This window comes from Saccopteryx leptura, chromosome 7 (genome assembly GCF_036850995.1).
Source record: "Saccopteryx leptura isolate mSacLep1 chromosome 7, mSacLep1_pri_phased_curated, whole genome shotgun sequence".
Classification (NCBI taxonomy): domain Eukaryota; kingdom Metazoa; phylum Chordata; class Mammalia; order Chiroptera; family Emballonuridae; genus Saccopteryx; species Saccopteryx leptura.
The window spans coordinates 44,532,356-44,558,120 of NC_089509.1; the positions used below are offsets into that span (position 1 = coordinate 44,532,356).

Genomic DNA, 25,765 nt, shown 5'->3' on the forward strand with positions numbered 1-25,765 from the left:
AGAAAAAAAGTGACTTCAAAATTAAAATCTTTTATTTCATAACAAAAATTTTAACAGTGAAAAGGCAACCCATGGGAAGGGAGATATACTTGCAAGTCATATATCTGGTAAGGGATTGATAGCCACAATATATAAAGAATTACATAACAAAGAAAAACAGACTTGAAAAATGAGCAAAAGACTTCAGAAGGTATTCCTCCAAATAAGATTTACAAAATGGCCAATAAGCACAGGATAATATGCTCAACATACTAATCATTGGGAAAATGCAAATCATAACCATAATGAGATACCACCTCATACCCATTTTAAAAAACTATCATAAAAAAATGACAGGGATTGGTGAGAATGTATGAAAATCGAAAGCCTTCATGCGCTGCAGTGGTGCTGTACACTGGTGCCGCCCTGTGGAAAACGGCACAGCGAGGCCTCACAATCAAATACAGAAAGTATGTGTGCCCTAACAAATCCCCCTCTGGGAACACACCAGAGGACGGGAAGCATGGCCTTGAGCAGATACTTGTGCATCCATGTTCACTGTATGTACATATATAACATCTCTTTTAATAAATCAGTGAATGTATTTGTGGCAGGCAGAGTGATGGCCTTACAAAGATGTCCACATCCTAATCCTGGAACCTGTGAATATACTGCATGGCAGAAGGGAATTAAGGTCACTAATTAGCTGATTTTAAGATAGGAAATTATCCTAGATTATCCAGAGTAGCCCAATCTAATCTCATGATTTCCTAAAAGCAGAAGAGGAAGGTAAGAAAGTGGGTCAGAGATGCAATGTAATGCAGAGACACAACCCACCATTTCTGGGTTTGAGAGATGGAGAAAAAAGGCCACAGGGCAAAACTGTAACAGCCTCTAGAAGCCAGTGTACAGGCTTCCTACTGCATCTGTATGAAATGACCCCAAACTTAGTCACTTAAAACAACACAATTTATTATCTTACAGTTCTGCAGATCAGAACAATGAAATCAGTTTCATGGACTGAAATCAAGGTGTTGGGAGGGTGGCATTCCTTCTGAAGGCTCTAGGGGAGTATCTGTTTCCTTGCCTTGATTAGCTTCTAGAGCAGGGGTCCCCAAACTTTTTACACAGGGGGCCAGTTCACTATCCCTCAGACCGTTGGAGGGCCAGACTATAAAAAAAACTATGAACAAATCCCTATGCACACTGCACATATCTTATTTTAAAGTAAAAAAACAAAACAGGAACAAATACAATATTTAAAATAAAGAACAAGTAAATTTAAATCAACAAACTGACCAGTATTTCAATGGGAACTATGCTCCTCTCACTGACCACCAGTGAAAGAGGTGCCCCTTCCAGAAGTGCAGCGGGGGCCGGTAAATGGCCTTAGGGGGCCGCATGTGGCCTGCGGGCCGTAGTTTGGGGACCCCTGTTCTAGAGGCTGCCTGAACTCCTTTTCTCACAGTCCTGCATCACTCCAATCTTTCTCTGTTGTCACATCTCTATGACTTTGACTCCCTTTTTTTCTTTTTTTTTGTGACAGAGACAGAGAGAGAGAGAGAGAAGGACAGACAGGAAGAGAGAGCGATGAGAAGCATCAATTCTTCATTGCGGCTCCTTAGTCTCCTTAATTGTTCATCGATTGCTTTCTCATATGTGCCTTGACCGGGGGCTGCAGCAGAGCCAGTGACCCCTTGCTCAAGCCAGCGACCTTTGGGCTCAAGCCAGTGACCATGGGTCATGTCTGTGATCCCACACTCAAGCCAGTGACCCCACGCTCAAGCCAGCGACCTTTGGGCTCAAGCCAGTGACCTTCGGATTTCGAACCTGGGTCCTTTGCATCCCAGTCCGATGCTCTATCCACTGCACCACCACCTGGTCTGGCTTGATTCTCCCTCTTTAACTTGTAAGGATCTCTGTGATTACATGGTCCACCCAGATAATACAGGAGGATCTCCCCATCTACAGATCCTTAATCACATCTGCAAAGCCCTTTTCACCATGTAAGAGAACATTCACAGGCTATGGGGACTAGGACATAGACCTCTTTGGGAAGCCTTCATTTTGTCTACCAGGGTTGAGAACAGCCCTCAGCGTACAGCCCGCAATAAAACAAAAAAACAAAAACAGGCCTAACTTATACAATCATAGGGAAATGAATTCTACCAACAACCTACATGAGCAGGATATAGATTCTCCCCTAGAGCCTCCAGAAAGGAACTAAACCTGCCAACACCTTGCTTTTTGTAACTGAATTTATTGGGGTAACACTGGTTCACAAAATCATACAGGTTTCAAGTGTACAACTCAACAAAACATCACCTGCACACTGCATCATGTGCTCATTGCCCCAAGAAGTCTCTTTCCATCCCCATTTCCCCTCTTTTGTTGACCACCACCTACCCCCCAACAACACCCTATCCCTCTGGCTACACCACATTGTTGTTTGTGTCTTATGTTATATATACAACACCTTGCACTTAGCCTGTGAGATCATATTGAACTTCTGACCTACAGAAATTTTGTTCTAAGCCACTAATTTTGTGGTGATTTGTTAGGGCAGCAACAGAAAAGTAATAGTTATCTATCATATTATAGAATAAAGGAGAAAACCATTATTTTAATGGATAAGCATTTTTAAAATTCTCAGCAACTTGGGATAGAAGGGAACTTCTTTACCTTGACAGAGGGCAGCTAACATCATCCTTAATGATGAAAGACTTATGTTTCCCCCCCCTAAGAGCAGGTTAAAGTAAGAATGTCTACTCTTACCACTTCTTTTCAACATTGTACTAGAATCCTTGTCCAGTGGAATAAAAAATAGGAGGGAGGAAGGAGAAAGGACTCAACAACAAAAATAAGCAACCTGATTTTAAAAAAGGACATAGCATATGAAAAGTGCTCAACCTCACTAATCTTTAGAAAAAATGCAAATATTGGCCCTGGCCAATTGGCTCAGTGGTAGAGTATCAGCCTGGCGTGTGGATGGACAGGGTTCGATTCCCAGTCAGGGCACACAGGAGAAGCACCCATCTGCTTCTCCACCCCTTCCCCTTCTGTCTCTCTCTCTCTTCTTCTCCCGCAGCCATGGCACTATTGCCTTGAGCAAGTTGGCCACAAGTGCTGAGGATGGCTCCATGTCCTCTGCCTCAGGCACTAAAAAATGGCTTCAGTTGCAATGGAGCAATGACCCTAGATGGGCAGAGCACCGCCTCCTAATGAGCTTACCAGGTGAATCCCAGTTGAGGCAAATGTGGGAATCTGTCTCTGCCTCCCCTCTTCTCACTAAAATAAATGTGAAAAAAATTATGTGATATCACCTCACACCCTAAGAAAACAGAAAATAACAAGTGCTGGTCAGGATGTGGAAAAATTGGAACTCCTTGTGTAAGGTTGGAACGAATATAAAATAGTACAGCCACAATGAAAAACAGTATAGTGGTTCCTATAATTAAAATAGAATTATTGTGTGACTCAGCAATTCCACTCCTGAGTATATAACCAAAAGAACTGAAGACAGGATCTCAAAGATATCTGCACACCCATGTTCATAGCAGCACTATTTATAACAGCCAAAAGATGGAAGCACCCAAGTGTCCACTGATGGAGGAATGGATAAACAAAATGTGGTATACACATACAATGGAATACTTAAAAAGAACAAACTCTTGCCATATGCAAATACTGGATGAATCTTGGAACATTATGCTGAGTGAAATACGCCAGTCACAAAAAGACTTCTATTGCATGATTTCACTTATATGAAGTATCTAAAGTTTTCAAAATCATGGACATGGAAAGTAGACTGTCGTAACCAGAGGCTAGGGACAGAAGGAAATGGAGAGCTAGCTGTGCCGTGGATACAGAATCTCAATTTTGCAAGATTAAAAAGTTCGAGAGATCTGTTGCACAATAATGCATATATTTTAACACTATAATACACCTAAAAATGGTTCAAACGGTAACTTTTGTTTTGTTTTAATCACAAAATAAACAAATAAAACAGGAGAAAAAGATGGCAGCGGAGTAGGCGGATGCACAGACGCCCAGCTCTCACCACCAAACTGGAATACAAATCAATTTAGGAAAAATCAGCATGAAAAACCAACTCTGAACTGCAAGAACGGCTCTCAAAAACCAAGGAGCAAAGAGGAAATCACAGAAATCCTGGTAGGGAGCCCCTGAACAGAGGGGAAGGTGGGGCTGAGAGCCCAGAGAGGATCTCGGAGGGAGGGGAGCAGAAACTACTGCTCACAGCCACTTGCCTGGCGACCAGGGAGTGAGGTGCGTTGAAAGGACCAGCTTATCTCCCAGGTGGAGAGGACAGGGAGAGGGACAGACTGTGAGGGGCTAAGGAATGCAAGAGACGAGCTAAAAGGGCTGACTCATCCATGCTGGAGGTGGTCATAGCTGGGGGAGGGACTGAACCTTTCACAAAACAGAGCTGAAGTGCTTCCGGATCAGAGACCTCCGGACATCTCTCCAGCTCCAATCAGCACAACAAGACACAGCTGAAAACAAGAAGTGGGGAAGAGGGGCAGTAACTCAGGTCTCCATGGAGATCTGAGCTACACCTCCCCCTACTGAAGCTGAGAAAACACCCTGCCCCCAGAGAGTCTAGCTGGCTAAAGAGGCCTTCAGAGTCTCAGGTTACACCCACTGCATTCCTAGATACAGTTTCAAGGAAGCCCCCTGCTGAGATCAGTAACCAAGACTATCACCTGTTAAGAAAACAAACAAATCAAGACTTCAAAGCTGCCCAAATCCTAAAGTGGATTACAGATAACAGCTGATACCAACCCAAGAAGACCTAGAAATAACACAACTGAAAACTGGAGGCAGACAACACCAAGCCTAGACTCAACCAACTCTACAAATAAAACAAAACAAAACAAAAAGAGGATGAGAAGACAAAGGAGTGCAATCCAAATGAAACCACAAGAGACACCTTCGAGAGATGAACTGAGTGATATGGAAATAATCAAACTTCCAGATGCGGAGTTCAAAATAATGATTGTAAGGATGCTTAGGGATCTTAGAACAACAATGGAGGGGCAGTTTGAAAACCTAAATAAAGAAATAGCAAGTATAAAAAAGAATCAGATGGAGATGACAAATACAATATCAGAAATAAAGACCACAATGGAAGGAATTAAAAACAGGATAGATAGAGCAGAGGATCGAATCAGCAAGTTAGAGGACAACTGGAATGAAGGCATGAAAGCAGAGAAGAAAAGAGAAAAAAGACTCAAAAAGTCAGAGGAAACTCTTAGAGAGCTCTGTGACAACATGAAGAGAAATAACATCCGCATCATAGGGGTTCCTGAAGAAGAAGAAAAAGAACAAGGGATAGAGACTTTGTTCAATCATATCATAGCTGAAAACTTCCCTAAATTAATGCAAGAGAAACTCTCACAAATCCAAGAAGCACAGAGGACTCAATTAAAGAGAAACCCAAAGAAACCTACACCAAGACACATCATAATTAAAATACCAAAGCTAAGTGATAAAGAGAAAATATTAAAAGCTGCAAGAGAAAAAAAAGTTATCACCTACAAAGGAGCCCCCATAAGGATGACATCTGACTTCTCAACAGAAACACTTGAGGCCAGAAGGGAATGGCAAGAAATATTCAAAGTAATGCAGAACAAGAACCTACAACCAAGACTACTTTATCCAGCAAGGCTATCGTTTAAAATCGAAGGAGAAATAAAAAGCTTCCCAGACAAAAAACAACTCAAGGAATTCATTACACCAAACCAATGCTGCAGGAAATATTAAGGGGCCTGGTGTAAACAGATCAAAGTGGGAAAAGAATACAGCAAAAAAAAAAAAAAAAAAAAGGAATACACCTTTAAAGAAGAAAATGGCAATAAACAACTACATATCAATAATAACCTTAAATGTAAATGGATTAAATGATCCAATCAAAAGACATAGGGTAGCTGCGTGGATAAGAAAACAGGACCCATACATATGTTGTCTATAAGAGACACACCTTCGAACAAAAGACACACATAGATTGAAGGTAAAAGGATGGAAAAAAACGTTTCATGCAAACGGAAATGAAAAAAAAGCTGGGGTAGCAATACTTATATCAGACAAATTGGACTTTAAAACAAAGGATATAGTAAGAGATAAAGAAGGCCACTACATAATGATAAAGGGAGTAATCCAACAGGAAGATATAACTATTATAAATATCTATGCACCTAATATAGGAGCACCTAAATATATAAAGCAGACTTTGATGGATTTAAAGGGCGAGATCAACAGCAATACTATAATAGTAGGGGATTTCAATACCCCACTAACATCATTAGATAGATCCTCAAGAAAGAAAATTAACAAAGAAACAGCAGACTTATTGGAAACACTAGATCAACTCGATTTAATAGATATCTTCAGAACCTTTCACCCTAAAGCAGCAGAATATACATTCTTTTCAAGTGCTCATGGTACATTCTCTAGGATAGACCACATGTTAAGGCACAAAAGTGCTTTCAACAAATTTAAGAAGACTGAAATTGTATCAAGCACTTTCTCCGATCACAACGGCATGAAACTAGAAATGAATCACAACAGAAAAGCTCAAAAATTCTCAAACACATGGAAACTAAATAGCAGGTTGTTAAATAATGAATGGATTAAGAATGAGATCAAAGAAGAAATAAAAAAATTCCTAGAAACGAATGACAATGAGCATACAACAACTCAAAATTTATGGGACACAGTGAAAGCAGTGCTGAGAGGGAAGTTCATAGCACTACAGGCACACTTTCAGAAGCTAGAAAAAGCTCAAATAAACAACTTAACCCTGCATCTAAAAGAATTAGAAAAAGAACAGCAAGTAAAGCCCAAATGTAGTAGAAGGAAGGAAATAATAAAGATCAGAGCAGAAATAAATGACATAGAGGCTAAAGAAACAATACAGAAGATCAATGAAACTAGGAGCTGGTTCTTTGAAAAGGTAAACAAGATTGATGAACCTTTAACTAGACTCACCAAGAAAAAGAGAGAGGACTCAAATAAATAAAATTAGAAATGAGAGAGGAGAAATAACAACTGACATAACAGAAATACAAAATATTATAAGAAAATACTATGAAGAACTGTATGCCAAAAAACTAGACAACCTAGATGAAATGGACAAATTCCTTGAAACACAATCTTCCAAAAATCAATCTGGAAGAATCAGAAAACCTAAACAGACCGATTACAACAAAGGAGATCGAAACAGTTATCAAAAAACTCCCAACAAAGAAAAGTCCAGGGCCCGATGGTTTCACAACAGAATTCTACCAAATATTCAAAGAAGAACTAACTCCTATCCTTCTCAAACTATTTCAAAAAATTCAAGAGGAAGGAAGACTTCCAAGCTCCTTTTATGAGGCGAGCATAATTCTGATTCCAAAACCAGGTAAAGACAACACAAAGAAAGAAAATTATAGGCCAATATCTCTGATGAATATAGATGCTAAAATCTTCAACAAAATATTAGCAAACCGGATCCAACAATATATGGAAAAAATCATACACCATGATCAAGTGGGATTTATTCTGGGGAGGCAAGGATGGTACAACATTCGTAAATCAATCAATGTGATTCATCACATAAACAAAAAGAAGTAGAAAAACCATATGATAATTTCAATAGATGCAGAAAAAGCATTTGATAAAATCCAGCACCCATTCATGATCAAAACTCTCAGCAAAGTGGGAATACAGGGAACATACCTCAACATGATAAAAGCCATCTATGAGAAACCCACAGCCAACATCATACTCAATGGGCAAAAATTAAAAGCAATACCCTTAAGATCAGGAACAAGGCAGGGGTGCCCCCTTTCACCACTCTTATTTAACATGGTCCTGGAAGTCCTAGCCACAGCTATCAGACAAGAAGAAGAAATAAAAGGAATTCAAGTGGGAAAAGAAGAAGTAAAACTATCATTATTTGCAGATGATATGATATTGTATATAGAAAACCCTAAAGTCTCAGTCAAAAAGCTACTGGACCTGATAAATGAATTCAGCAAAGTGGCAGGATATAAAATCAATACTCAGAAATCAGAGGCATTTTTATACACCAACAATGAACAGTCAGAAAGAGAAATTAAGGAAACAATCCCCTTCACAATTACAACCAAAAAAATAAAGTACCTAGGAATAAACTTAACCAAGGAGACTGAAGACTTGTACTCGGAAAATTACAAAGCATTGATAAAAGAAATCAAGGAAGATACAAACAAGTGGAAGCATATACCGTGCTCATGGTTAGGAAGAATAAACATCATTAAAATGTCTATATTACCCAAAGCAATCTATAAATTCAATGCAATACCAATTAAAATACCAATGACATACTTCAAAGATATAGAACACATATTCCAAAAATTTATATGGAACCAAAAGAGAACACGAATAGCCTCAGCAATCTTAAAAAAGAAGAATAAAGTGGGAGGTATCACACTTCCTGATATCAAGTTATACTACAAGGCCATTGTACTCAAAACAGCCTGGTACTGGCATAAGAACAGGCATATAGATCAATGGAACAGAACAGAGAACCCAGAAGTAAACCCACAGTTCTATGGACAACTGATATTTGACAAAGGAGGCAAGGAAATACAATGGAGTAAAGACAGCCTCTTTAACAAATGGTGTTGGGAAAATTGGACAGCTACCTGCAAAAAAATGAAACTGGATCACCAGCTTACACCACTCACAAAAATAAACTCAAAATGGATAAAAGACTTAAATGTAGGCCGTGAAACCATAAGCATCTTAGAAGAAAACATAGGCAGTAAGCTATCCGACATCTCTCGGAGCAATATATTTGATGATTTATCTCCATGGAGAAGTGAAATAAAAGACAGGATAAACAAATGGGACTATATCAAACTAAAAAGCTTTTCCACAGCTAAAGACAACAAGAACAGAATAAAAAGACAAACTACACAATGGGAGAACATATTTGACAATACGTTCTGATAAGGGGTTAATAACCAAAATTTATAAAGAACTCGTAAATCTCAACACCAGGAAGACAAACAATCCAATCCAAAAATGGGCAAAAGAGATGAATAGACACTTCTCCAAAGAGGACATACAGATGGCCAACAGGCATATGAAAAAATGCTCAACATCACTAATCATTAGAGAAATGCAAATTAAAACCACAATGAGATATCACCTCACACCAGTCAGAATGGCGCTCATCAACAAAACAACACAGAATAAGTGCTGGCGAGGATGTGGAGAAAAGGGAACCCTCCTGCAGTGCTGGTGGGAATGCAGACTGGTGCAGCCACTGTGGAAAACAGTATGGAGATTCCTCAAAAAACTGAAAATCGAACTGCCTGTTGACCCAGCTATCCCACTTTTAGGAATATATCCCAAGGACACCATAGAACGGCTCGAAAAGGAGAAATGCACCCCCATGTTTGTGGCAGCATTGTTCACAATAGCGAAGATCTGGAAACAGCCCAAGTGTCCATCAGAGGACGAGTGGATTAAAAAGCTTTGGTACATATATACTATGGAATACTACTCAGCCATAAGAAATGATGACATCGGATCCTTTACAATAACATGGATGGACCTTGATAACATTATACAGAGTGAAATAAGTAAATCAGAAAAAAAACTAAGAACTACATGAATCCATACATAGAAGGGACATAAAAATGAGACTCAGAGACATGAACAAGAATGTGATGGCAACAGGGGTGGGGGGTGGGGGTTGGGGGGAGGGGGGATGGGGTGAAGAAGGAGAGAGGGGTTGGGGGAGGGGAGGGGCACAAAGAAAACCAGATAGAAGGTGACAGAAGACAATTTAACTTTGGGGGAGGGGTATACAGCACAATCAAATGTCAAAATAATCTAGAGATGTTTTATCTCAACATATGTACCCTGATTTATCAATGTCACTGCATTAAATTTAATAAATAAATTAAAAAAAAAAAACAAATAAAACAGAAACAAATTCAAGATACAGAAAAGAAACTGATGGTTGCCAGACTGGGGTGGGGTTGGAAAAAGTGACAGGATTAAGTACAAATTGCCAGTTATAATAGTAGCCAGGAGGATACAAAATACAACTTAGGGAACATAGCCAATAGTACTGTAATAACTATGTATGGTGTCAAGTGGGTACTAGACTTATTGAAGTGATCACTTCGTAAGGTATATAAATGCCTAATCACTATGTTGTACACTAATGTTGTATCTTAAGTGTAACATGAAAATTTATTTTTTAAAAGACAAAATGAGGCAAACTAGACTAGAAGAAAATATAGGTATATCTCACTTTACTGCATTTTGCTCTTTTTTGTGTGTGACAGAGACAGAGAAAAGACAGAGAGAAGAACAGATAGGGACAGACAGGAAGGGTGAGAGATGAGAAGCATTAATTTTTCGTTGCGATTCCTTAGTTGTTCATTGCTTGCTTTCTCATATGTGTCTTGACCAGGGGGCTACAGCAGAGACAATGACTCTTTCCTCAAGCCAGTGACATTGGACTCAAGTCAACACCCTATGGGCTCAAGCCAGTGACTATGGGGTCACATCTATGATCCCACGCTCAAGCTGGTGAGCCTGTGCTCAAGCCAGCAACCTTGGGGTCTCGAACCTGAGTCCTCTGCATCCCAGTCCAATGCTATATCTACTGCGCCACCACCTGGTCAGGCACTGTGCTTTTACTTAACTGCATTTCACTGATTTTGCATGTTTTACAAATTAAAGGCAAGACCTTTACTAGCAAAAAAGATTATGACTCACTTTATTGCAGTGGTCCAGAACTGAACCTGCAACATCTCTGAGGTATACCTGTATATGCAATCCATATATCTGACAAAAAATTTGTACTTAGAATTTTAAAGAATTCTTATGATCCAGTAAGACAAACAACCCAACACAAAATGGGAAAAATATCTGAAGTGCCGCTTTACAAAAGGTGTGAATGTATACTAAGCTCATGAAAAGATGCTCAACCTTATTAGCAATCAGAAAAACACAAATTACCAAGTACAATGAGATACCACTTCATACCCACTAGAATGGTAAAAATTAAGATGAACAATACCAAGTGTTACAAAAGATAGGATGAGGAAAATTAGAATTTTCAGTTGGGAACTTAAATGGTACAACCACTTTGAGAAAAAGTTTAGCAGTTTCTTTAAACATTCCCTTATTATACAACACAGAAATTCCACTCCTAAATATATAACCAAGAGAAATGAAACATGTCCAGAGAAAGGATATGTAATTGAACATTATAGTAGCTTCATTCAGAACAGCCAAAAAGTGGCAAAGACCTGAATGTCTGTTAACAGATTAATGGATAAACATATTAAGATATATCCACACAATGGAACACTACTCATCAACTTAAAAGAATTATTGATACATGTAACAAGATAAATGAATCCAAAACATTCTGCTGAGCAAAAAAAGCCAAACACATGAATGATTTAATTCATATCATATGTAATCATATTGATAGTACCAAAAAGCAGACTGATTTCATAAGGCCAAGGGTAGAGGAGAACTGGCTACAAAGGACAGGAGAGCACTTTCTGGGATGATGAACATTTATATCTTGATTGTGTGGATCCACAGCATATACTTTAGAAGAACCCATCATACCGTAATATACACTTAAAATGAAGGAATTTTATGTATGAATTGCATCTCAATAAACTTTATCCTCAAAAAGTTAAATGATAGAGCTGTATTGTTCAATATAGAGCCCCCATGTGGCTATTTGAATTTAAATCAATAACAAAGTATAAACTTCACATCCTTAGTCACATTAGCCAGATTTCAAGTACTCAAAGCCACATGTGACTAATTGCTACTGTGCTGGACAACACATCCCTCATTACAAAAAGTTCTACTTAATAGTAATGTTTCAGAAGATTTGAATTAGACAATATTTTGATATCTTCTTCTCTCTATATGTTGATATATTATATCAATAATGTTGCAAAAAGTAATTTTGCAACCAAAGAGATATTTTCTTTTAGGTGCTCATAGAAACTTCACAAAAATTAACCATGAACAAATACACAAGGAAAATTTCTCACTCCTATTCTTTAATATTCTTTCATATTCTTTAACCGCATGCACCAAAACTAGACACCCCTCTCCTTAAAACTAATTAAACAGCTTGCAAACTTTGAATGGGTTTCCTAACAATCTTTGGGTAAAAAAGAACTGTAAACTGAGAGTATATATTAGAAATTGAAGACATGGAAATATCTGTGTGGTGGATACTTATTGCTAGGTCAGTATCCCTTTCTGTAACCTGTCTTTTCCACCACTATCTTCCTTATGATGTTACCGCATTGATATACAATCAATCCTACACTCCACAGTTGGGGAGATCATAGTACTATACCTCATCCCTGTTGGGACTCCCACTGGGGTAGGTAGGCTCCTGGCTTAGGTTAGGCCAATGAGTCCTTTATCTGGGATTATTTGGAACTGGCACTGGAAAGAAACATCAGATTGGTCTCTCTCTGGTGGGTGAAATGTAATATGTAAATTTTAGAACCTATTGTGGTCATGCTTTTCTACCACTTGCAAAAAAGGTACACTGAATAACACAGAAGGTAAATATTCAGAAGCTTTTGAGAGAAACAGAACCCTGACTGTACTCAATTCTCTGGTGACAGTTTTTCCTGAGACTCATTAGTATAGTTTTTTTTCGTGTGTAACAGAGACAGAGATGTCAGAGAGAGGGACAGACAGGGACAGACAGACAGGAAGGGAGAGAGATGAGAAGTATCAATTCTTTCCTGTAGCACCTTAGTTGTCCATTGATTACTTTCTCATATGTGCCTTCACCGGGGGGCTATAGCATACTGAGTGAGCCTTTGCTTGAGCCAGCGACCTTGGGCTCAAGCTGGTGAGCCTTGCTCAAATCAGATGAGCCCACACTCAAGCTGGCAACCTCAGGGTTTCAAACCTGGGTCTTCCACGTCCTGGCCCAACGCCACTGAGCAACCACCTGGTCAGGCTCATTACTATAATTTTTAATAAATTAATTAATTGCCATTTTTGCTTACCATAATCTGAGTTTATTTCAGTTTTACAAAAAGGTCCTGATAAACCAAAGGCAAAAACATATAGCTATTGCTTTAGTCAGACATCTCACAGCCTGAAATAAAAATAGCCAACATTTACTGAGTGCTCATTAGGGATGGGTGCTCTTTTTAAAAAAAGAGATTTTATTGATTTTAGAGAGAGGAAAGAGAGAGAGAGAGAAGAGGGGAGGAGCAAGAAGTATCAACTCATAGTTGCTTCTCGTATGTGCCTTGACCGGGCAAGCCCAGGGTTTGGAATCAGTGACCTCAGCATTCCAGGTCAACGCTTTATCCACTGGGCCACCACAGGTCAGGCTAGGGACAGGTGCTCTTTAAGGACCTAACACAGATTAATTTATTTGAACTTTACAAGAATCCCATGAGGTAAGTGCTAATATCCCATTTTGTACATGAGAAAAATCAGACACAGAGAGGTTACACAGCTTCCCACTGGTGCCTCATTTAATAAGTAAGGAAACAGACTCAGACCCAGACATCTGGTTCTTCAGTGCATGTACTCAAATATTAGGCCATTCTGCCTCCTGCAAGTATATTTCTTATTAAATAATAACTAAAAATAAAGGAACTCAGATTAAGTGCTCATGAAAACGAAAACCACATAAGAAAAATATAAGTGGTAAAAAGTGTTCAAACTCAATTTATACAAGAAATACAAATTACTTTCCACATAATAAATTAAAAGTAAAAGATTGCTAATATCCAGTACAGAAACAGATGTTGGAAATAGAGCCCCCATACATTGTTGAGAGGATTATCTGTCAGTATCCTTTAGATAATTTTATCTTTAGGTTATCTACTCTACAGAAACATTCACTTTACAACTGTAAAGGTAAGGCCCTGGCCAGTTGGCTCAGTGGTAGAGCGTCAGCCTGGCGTGCAGGAGTCCCAGGTTTGATTCCTGGCCAGGGCTCACAGGAGAGGCGCCCATCTGCTTCTCCACCCCTCCCCCTCTCCTTCCTCTCTGTCTCTCTCTTCTCCTCCCGCAGCCAACGCTCCATTGGAGCAAAGTTGGCCCAGGCACTGAGGATGGCTCCTTGGCCTCTGCCTCAGGCACTAGAATGGCTCTGGTTGCAACAGAGCGACGCCCCAGATGGGCAGAGCATCGCCCCCTGGTGGGCGTGCCGGGTGGATCCCGGTCGGGCGCATGTGGGAGTCTGTCTGACTGCCTCCCCATTTCCAACTTCAGAAAAATACAAAAAAAAAAACCCAAAAAACAAATAAACAAAAAAACTGTAAAGGTAAATTTATACAAAATGTGTACTGCTGCTGTTTATAATAACAAAACATCAAACAGGAAATGAAATAAATTATAGGTCACAGGCATTTTTTAATATTAGGCAGCCCTTAAAATGAATAAAGTATATTTCTGTGAAGTTTAAAATTTTTTAATAAATGTGTACTACTGTTACAATCAGAAATTTCTTTTAAAAAAAAGGATAAAGTTAGATAACATGATGCCTTCTTCTTGCACTGGGAACTAAATTAAGAAAAATGAAAATAGCATTTAGGGATGACTACATACATAGGAACAGAAAAATGTCCACGGAGATTTCACCAAAACTAAAAAGAAAGAGTCATGACACAAAACAGTATGAAGTGTATGAGCCCAGTTTTATAAAAATATCTTCATTCAATTGGTATTAAAAATGTGATATTTAAGAATAAACAGAGTAAAATATATAGAATTATGTACAAAACTGGTGTTAGTTCTCACCTTAAGACCAGATCAATGAGATGATTCACTTTAAATACCTCTGTATTGTTTGAAAATTTTTTATACAGTGAGAATATATTATTTTACAATTAAAAGAAGATACCTTAAAAAAATGTATGTTCTTGGTTCAATCATATCTCAAAGCAAATATAAAATTCCAAATATAAGAGTTAAGCATTTTTTTAAACTGGAAGACAATGTCTACAGTTGAATAAATGAAACATGCTTCTGCCTACAAAAGTGCAGAGCAACTAGAGACAAATATATTAAAACGATACTAACAAGGTAGGATTCTACATAATTAGACCCCTTAATAATGTGGACATAATATAAAGTTGGTATTTAAGTCCCTCAGATAAAGAAGATGAATAAATAGTTTATACCCAAGCATATTTAAATGGTAAACTGCCATATAAAAAATTTTTTTTTCTTTCTGAAGCTGGAAACGGGGAGAGACAGTCAGACAGACTCCCGCATGCGCCCGACCAGGATTCACCCGGCACGCCCACCAGGGGCGACGCTCTGCCCCTCCCGGGCGTCGCTCTGCCGCGACCAGAGCCACTCTAGCGCCTGGGGCAGAGGCCAAGGAGCCATCCCCAGCGCCCGGGCCATCTTTGCTCCAATGGAGCCTTGGCTGCGGGAGGGGAAGAGAGAGACAGAGAGGAAGGAGGGGGTGGGGGTGGAGAAGCAAATGGGCGCCTCTCCTATGTGCCCTGGCCGGGAATGGAACCCAGGTCCCCCGCACGCCAGGCCGACGCTCTACCGCTGAGCCAACCGGCCAGGGCCTAAAATATTTATTGGAGTGAATCAGCAGCATGGCAGCATGAGAAGATCTCCTCGTAACTCCCCTTAAAGTTACAAGTCAGAAAACTAGTCATTTAACACAGGATTTTCTGATCAGCACAGAAACACACCCGATAGATCTGAGCATTGATACATCTGAAGGTGGACACGGCTGAGCAAGCACAGGAGGGAGAACAGGGGAATGACAGAGATGGGAGCCACGGACAGCCCAGGGCGTGCAGCGGCCCTGACTGACATGGCAGCCGTGGAGGGTGGGATTGCAGCATTCACTTGGTAGCGCAGCCAGGACAGGATGGACAGAGGCAACTTTCTGGCTTGAGTGGCTGGTACACATTGCAGCTGGGCTGAATAACAGGAACAAAGATGCAGTTCAGAGGAGTGGCGGCTACAGTGGGACAGTCACCAGCAGCAGAGTAAAAAAACAAACCTGCAGATGAAGAAATCAGCTCTCTCCTCAACCTCTGGCCGCCCACGTGGCTAGAGCTAACACAGTAGCAGTGGAGGCCACGAGGGGGGAAAGCAGCAGTCGGCCAGGGCACACTTCAGCTGAACTCAGTGGAAAAAACACAGTTCCAGATGCATGGACCCACCTCCTCCAGCCCATCACACAGAACCCGGCAGAGGCAGCTGGGACACCTGACAGTACACTGAAGCTGGCAGCTTCCTGTTTCAAAACAGTGCTGAAAATTCACAGGCCCGGAGCCACATCACCTACCACATCTCAACATGGGCATGGTGTTCTGAAACCAAGGTGACCCAGAACACAGAGGAACACCTACCTCCTCAATTCATCAGCTACCATGAACAATCAAGGTAACAGGTAGGTCAGAAAGAAAATGAAGTCTTCAGAAAACAAACTAAAAGATATGGAAGACTGTGATTTAAATGACAGACTATTCTAGATTGCTGTTCTAAAAAACTCAATGAGCTACAAAAAAATTCAGAAAGGTAATTCAATGAGCTCAGGAATAAAATCAACAAACAAAAGGGGTACTTTACCAAAGGAAATGAAACTATAAAAGAACCAAACAAATTTTGTTGCTGAAGACCTCAGTAACTGAGATGAAGTTTGAATTTGAGAGCTAGGGATCTCAAGAAAGAACTAGTACTCTTGAAAATAGAAACCTAGAAATGAATCAGGAAGAAGAAGAGAAAGAACTGAAATGGGTTTTTTTTAATTTTTGTATTTTTCTGAAATTGGAAACGGGGAGGCAGTCAGACAGACTCCCACATGCGCCCGACCAGGATCCACCCAGCATGCCCACCAGGGGGCGATGCTCTGCCCATCTGGGGCGTTGCTCTGTTGCAACCAGGGCCATTCTAGCGCCTGAGGCAGAGGCTACAGAGCCATCCTCAGCACCCGGGCCAACTTTGCTCCAATGGAGCCTTGGCTGCGGGAGGGGAAGAGAGAGACAGAGAGGAAGGAGAAGGGGAGGAGTGGAGAAGCAGATGGGTGCTTCTCCTGTGTGCCCTAGCAGGGAATCGAACCCGGGACTCCTGCACGCCAGGCTGATGCTCTACCACTGAGCCAACCGGCCAGGGCCTTGAAATGTTTTTTAAATGAAAGAAGTCAGCCTTGGACAGTGGCTCAGTGGATAGAGCATCAGCCTGGCATGTGGACATCCCAGGTTCGATTCCTAGTCAGAGCACAGAAGAGAAGTGACCATCTACTTCTACCACTCTCCTTCTATTCCTCTTCCCCTCCCGCAGCCAGTGGCTCAACTGGTTTGAGTGTGGCCCCGGGTGCTGAAGATAGCTCCATTGAAGCCTATTAGCCTCAAGCACTAAAAATAGCTCAGTACTCAAGCACCAGCCCCAGATGGGGTTGCAGGGCAGATCCTGGTTGGGGCACATGTGGGCGTCTGCCTCACTATTTCCCCTCCTCTCACCTAAAAAAAAAGAAAAGGAAAGGAAAGAAAGAAAGATGTCTACAAGAACTATCTGATTCTATTAGAGCAATATAAGAATATTGGGTATTCCAGAACTGGGAGAAGGGAGCAGGAAACAAGAGATCCTATTCAAACAAATATCAAGAACTTCCCAAATCTATGAAAAGATCTGCACCCTCAAATCCAAGAGGCTAAGAGGTTAACAGAACACCTAATTATCTCAATGCAAAAACATCTTATTCAAGACACATTATATTAAAACTATCAAAAATTAATAACAAAGAAAGAATTCTCAAAGCAGCTGGGGGAAAGAAGACTATAACCTATAAAGGAAACCCCATGAGATTATCATCAGAGTTTTCAGCAGAAACCTTACAAGCTAGGAGAAAGTGAAACCAAATATTCAAAACATTAAAAGAGAAAAACCACCAGCCAAGAATAATATATCCAGCAAAAATATCCTTTAGACATTAAGTAGAAATACAGGCTTTTCCAGACAAACAAAAGGTGAGGGAATTTATCACCACAAAACCTGCACTGCAAGAAATGTTGAAAGCAGTTTTTCTATCTGAAACAAGATGACAAAAGGACACAAAACTGTAAGAAAACAGAAAATCAGGAAATTGCAACCCTATCTCAGAAAAGGGTATTGGTATTAAATACTTAATTATAACATATAGATTAAAGCAAATAAAGCATTTTTTAACAGAAGACTATAGCTTCTGAAATTTGGAAACAAATGCACAGCACCAAAAGGGATAATTTGTGACAACAAAAACATAAAAGGGGTGGGAGACAAGAACTAAACTTGCACAGGCATGAAGATAATATGCAATCAGAAGAAAAAGGCCTATTGCATGTATGAAACTTTTCTTGTTTTTTTTTCCCATAAACTTCATGGTAACCACAAAACAAAAATCTAGAACTAAGACAGTTAATGTGAAAAAAAGAGGGAAAAGATATCAGAACACCGCCATACTAAAATCAGATTTGTATGAAACCCCAAAGACTCCCAAATAGCCAAAAAAATCCTGAGGAAAAGAAAAACAAAGCTGGAGGTACCACATTTCCTGGCTTCAAATTATACTACAAAGCTATAGTAATCAAAATAGTATGGTATTGGCAGGAAAACAGACACACAGATAACTGAAACAGAATTGAGAGCCCAGAAATAAACCCACACATATACCCATAACTAATTTTCAACAAAGGAACCAAAAACACACAATAGAGAAAGGAAAGCTCCTTGGTATATGGTGGTGGAAAAATTGGAAAGCCACAAACAAAAGAATGAAACTAGAATGCTATCTGACATCATACACAAAAATTAACTCAAAATGGATTAAAGAACTTAATTATAATACCTGAAACAATAAAATACATAGCAGAAAACATAGACACTAAACCTATGAACCTTGGTCTCAGAGGGGTTTTTGTCAATTTGACCCTGAACAAGGGAAATAAAAGCAAAAATAAATAAATGGAACTACATCAAAATAAAAGTTTCTGTTGTTCCACATTTTAATGCATTTATTGGTTGATTTTTATGTGTGCCCTGACCAGGGATTGAACCCACAACCTTGGCATATCAGGATGATGCTCTACCCAACTGAGCTACCCAGAGAGGGAAAAAGAAAAGCTTCTGAAAAAAAATTTTTTTTAATTAAAGCTTCTGCACAGCAAAAGAAACCATCAACAAAACGAAAGGGCAAACAATGAAATAGGGGAATACATTTGCAAACAATATCTCCAAAATATACAAAGAACTCATACAACTCAACAATAAAACCAAACAATCAAATTTAAAAAATGGTCAGATGACCTGAACAGGTATTTTTTCCAAGACATACAGATGGCCAACAGATATATGAAAAGATGCTCAACCTCACTAGCTATAAGGTAAATGCAAACCACAATGATATACCATCTAACACCTGTTACAATGGCTATTATCAATAAGACAAGAAATAATAAGTGTTGGAGAGGATGTGGAGAAAAGAGAACCCTTGTATGTACACTACTGGTGGGTATGTAAATTGGTGCAGCCTCTATACAAAACAGTATGGAGGCTCCTCAAAAAACTGAAAATAGAAATATCACCATATGACCCAGCAATCCCTCTTCTGGGTATTTACCTCCCCAAATTTGAAAACACTTATACATGAAAGATATATGTGTCCCTACATACACTGCAGCATTATTCATAATAACCAAGTCATAGAAACAATTTAAGTGTCCTAAGATGGTTGGATAAAGAAGACATCACAAACACACACACACACACACACAATGGAAAACTACTCCGCTATAAACAATAATGAATGGATATTGAGAGTTTCATGCTAAGTGCAATATGTCAAAGGAAATATTGCTTATATGTGGGATATAAAACAGAAAGCAACAAACAAAACAAAACAAAAACATATAGACACAGATAACAGTATGACAGTTATCGGAGGGAAAGTGGGTGGGAGGAGGATGAAGAGGGTAAAGGGAGCCAGATATATAGTGACAAAGACTTGACTCTAGCCTGACCAGGCGGTGGCGCAGTGGATAGAGCGTCGGACTGGGATGCAGAGGACCCAGGTTTGAGACCCCAAGGTCGCCAGCTTGAGTGCGGGCTCATCTGGTTTGAGCAAAAGCTCACCAGCTTGGACCCAAGGTCCCTGGCTCGAGCAAGGGGTTACTCGGTCTGCTGAAGGCCCGCAGTCAAGGCACATATGAGAAAGCAATCAATGAACAACTAAGGTGTCGCAACGCGCAATGAAAAACTAATGATTGATGCTTCTCATCTCTCCATTCCTGCCTGTTTGTCCCTGTCTATCCCTCTCTCTGACTCTGTCTCTATAAAAAAAAAAAAGGAAGAAGACTAGACTCTAACATACATGCAATATACAGATGATGTCTTATAGAACTTTACACTTGAAACTTACATAATGTTATTAGCCAATGTTACCCCAATAAATTAAATTTTTAAAAAAATGATGATGTAAAGAAACTAGGGGAAAAAAAGAAGAATGTATGGCCTCCCTTGCAATATAGGAATACAATTCCAAACAACCATTAAACTCACCTCAATAGTTATAAAATTTAATGATAACAAAACTGGAAAAACAGTACACTTAAATATATTTCTGGTAACACTGTAAATGTTTTTCCCACAGAAAACAATAACAAATTGTTAATAACAAATTTAACAAAAACTATCAAGACTGTCCTTTTTCATGTTCATAAAAAAATTCTTTGATTAGTTAATTCTGCTAGGAGCACCCATGCCATGAAAATAACCATAAGTAAAAGTAACAGCAGAACGAAGGGAGTTCCGAGATGTGCAATGCTATTTACAACACAAAGATTTGCAAACTCACACATATACCAAACTCATACATATTTATTTGCAAACTCATACATATACCAAATATTAGAAGTCAAACAAAATGTAGCATATAGCTACAATAGAATAAAATTATTAAAACTGAAAATTAAGTCAATATTCTAAGCCAATATTTAGAAACATGTATATAATAATGTTTTACACAAAAATTTAAAAACAATATAATATGGACTCACTGATTACAACTACTTAAAGCATATATCTGTGTTTACTGAGGAAAATTTTGAAATTAATGTGGAATGATGCAACTTAATCTTTAAGTTCTTATTTTGTTAAGGTTTAAATTCATGAAAGATAAACTAAACATCAGAGATCTCAACAGTCTATCCCTACAAAAACATTATTTTAACTTTATATTCCAGTATCTATACATTTCAGAAATTTAAGTAAAGCTTGTAAAAAACTTACTCCTTTTGTCTTGCATCTTATCCAAACCTACTCCATCAATTTTATTTATTAAGAGATATACAGTGTTCAGTAACAGTTCATCTCAGATTTAATGGGTTTTATTTTTACTAATTTACATTCCCACCAACAGAGCATCAGGGTTCCCTTTTCTCCACATCTTTCCAATACTTTCTACTACAAATTCATTAGGCTTCTAATGAGTTTTTTAAAAGAAAACTACTTCAAGAAATAAAAGGAATTTTGAAAATTTTCTACATTTAAACATATTTCTGTAAACTGTCTACATTATTTATTCATTTAGCACACTTTATGCCCCAAAACTTAGAATAGCATCACACATACCTGATGCAATGACAGGATCCTGCATAAGCTCCCTAGTGATTGGACATACAAATTCATCAGGAATTTCAGAAGAATGGGTTTTCACCTTTGTCCGGAGCTCTTCGATTTTCCTCAGAACCTTACTACGCAGCCCTAGAGATTCTAAAAAGAAATTACTATTAGGACTGGAGAACTGCTGGTACCCTTTATTCAAATCTTTAGCAAATCGAGGATGATTTTATTTACTAGAAGCAAAAATCTTCAGACAGACTGTTCACCACTTCGAACTGTTTTCTTTACGAATCCTTCCACGAATTTTTGTAGTATAGAATACTGTGTGGTTAATATAAATCAGCAACTAATAGATTGTTTACTCTAAACAATCCTAGATTCTGAAAGTTCCTCAAGAATTTTAGATTGCTGAACACTAATACACAAAATCAGAAAAGGCTCATTATTACTTGTTATATAGACAAGAAATTTCCTTAAAATAATTTCTAAAGATGTTCACAGCTTAATAAGGTAAAACTTCCATCTTTTGTTATTAAACTTTATGAAATTGGATATATTATTTGCTAATTCTCATATGAAACACAATCACAAATAAAGTTCATCTGTTTGTCTAAGACTATACACAAGTTCCATTCATTTGTATTTTTAATTTTTTCTTAAGTTTTAAAATTTGTTAATTTTTTTCATTTCAGAATGTTTAATGTTATTAGCTGTTAACATGTTTCGAACAAGCTGCCAGTTCTACCTTAGGTGGAGGTGTATGGGGTGTCATAGGCAGAAGGAAATATATTTCAAAACACCCAATAGTGCCCATAAAACGCCACATCAGCTTTCTGTCTTTTGGTGTTTATACACACGTCTGATACCTTTTCAAGGATGTTTCCGAACATACTTGGAAACTAGAGATAATGTCTCCTTCTAGTCAGAGGGCAGATTTGTTTCCAGGTAAATAAAAAGATAATGTCTTCCTCTTGGGCTGGTTTGCTAGCTATCCCTTCATAAGAGTTGCGGGTGGATAGGAAGGAGGTAGGAGCTTAAGGTTCTTCAGCTGTGACACAAACACAAATTGGCCCCACACAGCTTAGGGGGAAAGAGGAACCAATCCGAACATGAAGCTCATGCTGCCTGCTATGTCGTAAATTGTTTACATCTATTTGGACACCTTGACCATATCTAAGGAAGTATGGCAGGTCAGCCTAGAAGCCACCTGCCTCTCAGGGACGGCTTCACTGCTTTCCTCTGACTTTCCCATGGAATTCACTGAAGCTCAATCGAAGATTTGTTAAACAGTTTTTAAAAAGCACCTCAACACATTTATCATTAGACACTAGTCATCTCATTTAAAGGGATACTAACACAATGTCTAATAAAAGAAGTATAGGGAAGCATTTAATATTCTGAAAATTACATTTCCCACTCTGTCAAAAATATAGGATGGGGTAAAAGCAGTTTTACAGTTGTAAGTACACAAAACACTGAATTTATTCTTATGTTATTATTATTGTATTATTTTCCTATGAACTGTAAATCTACTTTTGCCCCACCCTGTATTATACATTTCCTAATATTTATAATATTTATAATACCGAATACAGAAAGCCTTTTTGAAAATAAGAAAAAAATCCTATTCAGATAAGAGACGGTTAAATTATGTGTTATCCTTGTCATTTTGAAAAAGGGAAGCAGTTACCAAGTCAAATCTACAGCACTTACATCTCTTTTTGTGAGTGAAAGTTGGGAGTAAGTGTTATCAAATGCAATTGTTCAGAAAGAAAGGACCCTTATCAGCTGAACACTAGTAAACTGTCAGTACAGGGAATGTACAATATCTGGCTATACAGGCATACCTTCAAGATGTTGCGGGTTCAGTTCCAGACAACCACAATAAAGCAAGCCATAGTCTTTGTGCCAACAGTAGGTCTTGCCTTCAATTTGTAAAAAAACACAACATCCGTGAAGCTCATTAAGCAAAGTGCAATAAAATGAGGTATGCCTGTATATATTATAACCCTAAAAAGGCATCTAGTTCTTAATAAAGTGACAAGTTAAATAGGTCAGCAGCCATTGTACCTCCCCAACACTTGACCATCCCTGGAAATTGAGTATTGATGGAGTCTAGACACAAATAACCATCAAAAATAGAAGACAAAACTTTGAAAAGCTACAAGGAAACAGAGGTAACTGGGCACCAAAGTGGGGGAGGGGAGACGAGCCTGCAGCAGAGCCCTGTCTCCATGACCGAGGAGAGACTTGTCTAGTTGCATCCTTCACTCTCCCCAACTCTGACTCCTCAGGTCGCTGATGAAGCAGCAACGCCAGCAGCAGCTGGAGGCGCTGCAGCCTGGAACTTCCAAGCGCAGCCCAGCAGGCCGCTCACTGAGTCACCTCTTCACCGCCCCGAGAGAGAACAGAACCAAAAGTGGGTTTCTCAGGAAAAAATATTTTAAAATACTTTGGGTTTTTAAAAATTAATTTAAAAAAGAAGCCACACACACAAAAACAAACCTCTGACTGATCAAGAGAAAACAGGCACATAAACCTAAAAACTGTAATCAGAATAGAGACACATGGCTATTAATACAGCAGGGATTTTCAAAAGGGTTTAGAGAAGATGGTGGTAGGAACAGTACAGCTTTGCAATTTCTCTGAATCCCCACATAAAAATAGACAACTAGATAGCAAAATTAAATCCACAGAGATTTACAACAAGGTAGAACGGTGTCGTCATGAACCCCGCAGTAGTGTATGTAGGTGACAACAAAGCATCCATACTTCAGGTTGATATCTGTGTGGAAGGGAGCGACAGGATATCTGATGGGCCTGAGGAAAGAAGTCCCCAAATGCTCAACAAGTACTCACTGGAAAGTGGGGTTAGCTATTAAGAACAGTGGCTGAACTGGAATGGTTATGCCCACTCCAATAGCAAGTCAGTCCACAGAAATTAGATTTGAAGGGACTGTTTCACTTTAATCACACATAAAGAAAAAAATGGTAAATGTTTTATTACTTAACAACACATGTAGCTAGGCAACAAGTAAAAATCTACATAAAGATGTACTGTATTATAGAAATTGAAACTTGAAACTTTCAACATCTGATGATGTTAAGACAGTGGATATATCAAGCTTGAAAAAACATTTGATATAATTTTTATTTTATTTATTTCTTTAATTGAGAGGAGGGGCGATAGTGAGACAGACTCCCACATGCACCCCTACCAGGATCCACCCGGCAACCTCTGTCTGGTGCCAATCTCGATCAACCAAGCTATCCTCAGTGCCCAGGAAGACACTGGAACCAATAGAGCCACTGGCTGCAGGAGGAGAAGAGGGAGAGGGAGAGGGGGAGAGGGAGAGGGAGAGGGAGGGGGAGAGGGAGAGGGAGAGGGAGAGGGAGGGGGAGAGGGAGAGGGAGAGGGAGAGGGAGGGGGAGGGGGAGGGAGAGAGGGAGAGGGAGAGGGAGAGGGAGAGGGAGAGGGAGAGGGAGAGGGAGAGGGAGGGGGAGGGGGAGAGGGAGAGGAAGGGGGAGAGGGAGGGGGAGGGGGAGGGGGAGGGGGAGGGGGAGGCAGAGGGGAGGGGGAGGGGGAGAGGGAGGGGGAGAGGAAGGGGGAGGCAGAGGGGGAGGCGGAGGGGAGGGGGAGGGGGAGAGGGAGGGGGAGAGGAAGGGGGAGGTGGAGGGGAGGGGAGGGAGAGGGAGGGAGAGGGAGAGGGAAGGGGAGAGGGAGAGAAAGGGGGAGGGGGAGAGGGAGGGGGAGAAGGAGAGGGAGAGGGAGAGGGAGAAAGAGAGGGAGGGGGAGGGGAGAGGGGGAAGGAGGGAGGGAGGGGGTGGGGGAGAGGGAGAGGGAGGAGGAGGAGGGGAGAGGAAGGGAGAAGGAGGGAAGAGGGTGGGGAGGAGGAGAGAGGGAGGGGGAGAGAAGCAGATGGTCACTTCTCCTCTGTGTCCTGACCAAGAATAGAACCTGGAACATCCATACACCAGGCCCACACTCCATCCACTGAGTCAGCGGGCAAGGCCTGATATAATTTCTAAAGTATAAGTGAAAATGATTTAAAAAAATTTCTCATGTGCTTTTATGGGCTCTTGGAAACACAAAAGCAAAAAAGTAAAGGGAACTCTTTGAAAAAAACTC

The 25,765-nt window shown here is 39.7% G+C and overlaps 1 protein-coding gene across 1 annotated transcript in view; it reads right to left on the reverse strand.

The window, feature by feature from the left end:
- WDSUB1 (WD repeat, sterile alpha motif and U-box domain containing 1) overlaps positions 1-25,765 on the reverse strand; it is an 86,746-nt gene that overhangs the window by 13,018 nt on the left and 47,963 nt on the right. Inside the window, exon 11 of the mRNA XM_066346483.1 lies at positions 21,646-21,786. Coding sequence (XP_066202580.1) covers positions 21,646-21,786 — 141 coding nt within the window. The remainder of the gene's footprint in view (positions 1-21,645; positions 21,787-25,765) is intronic.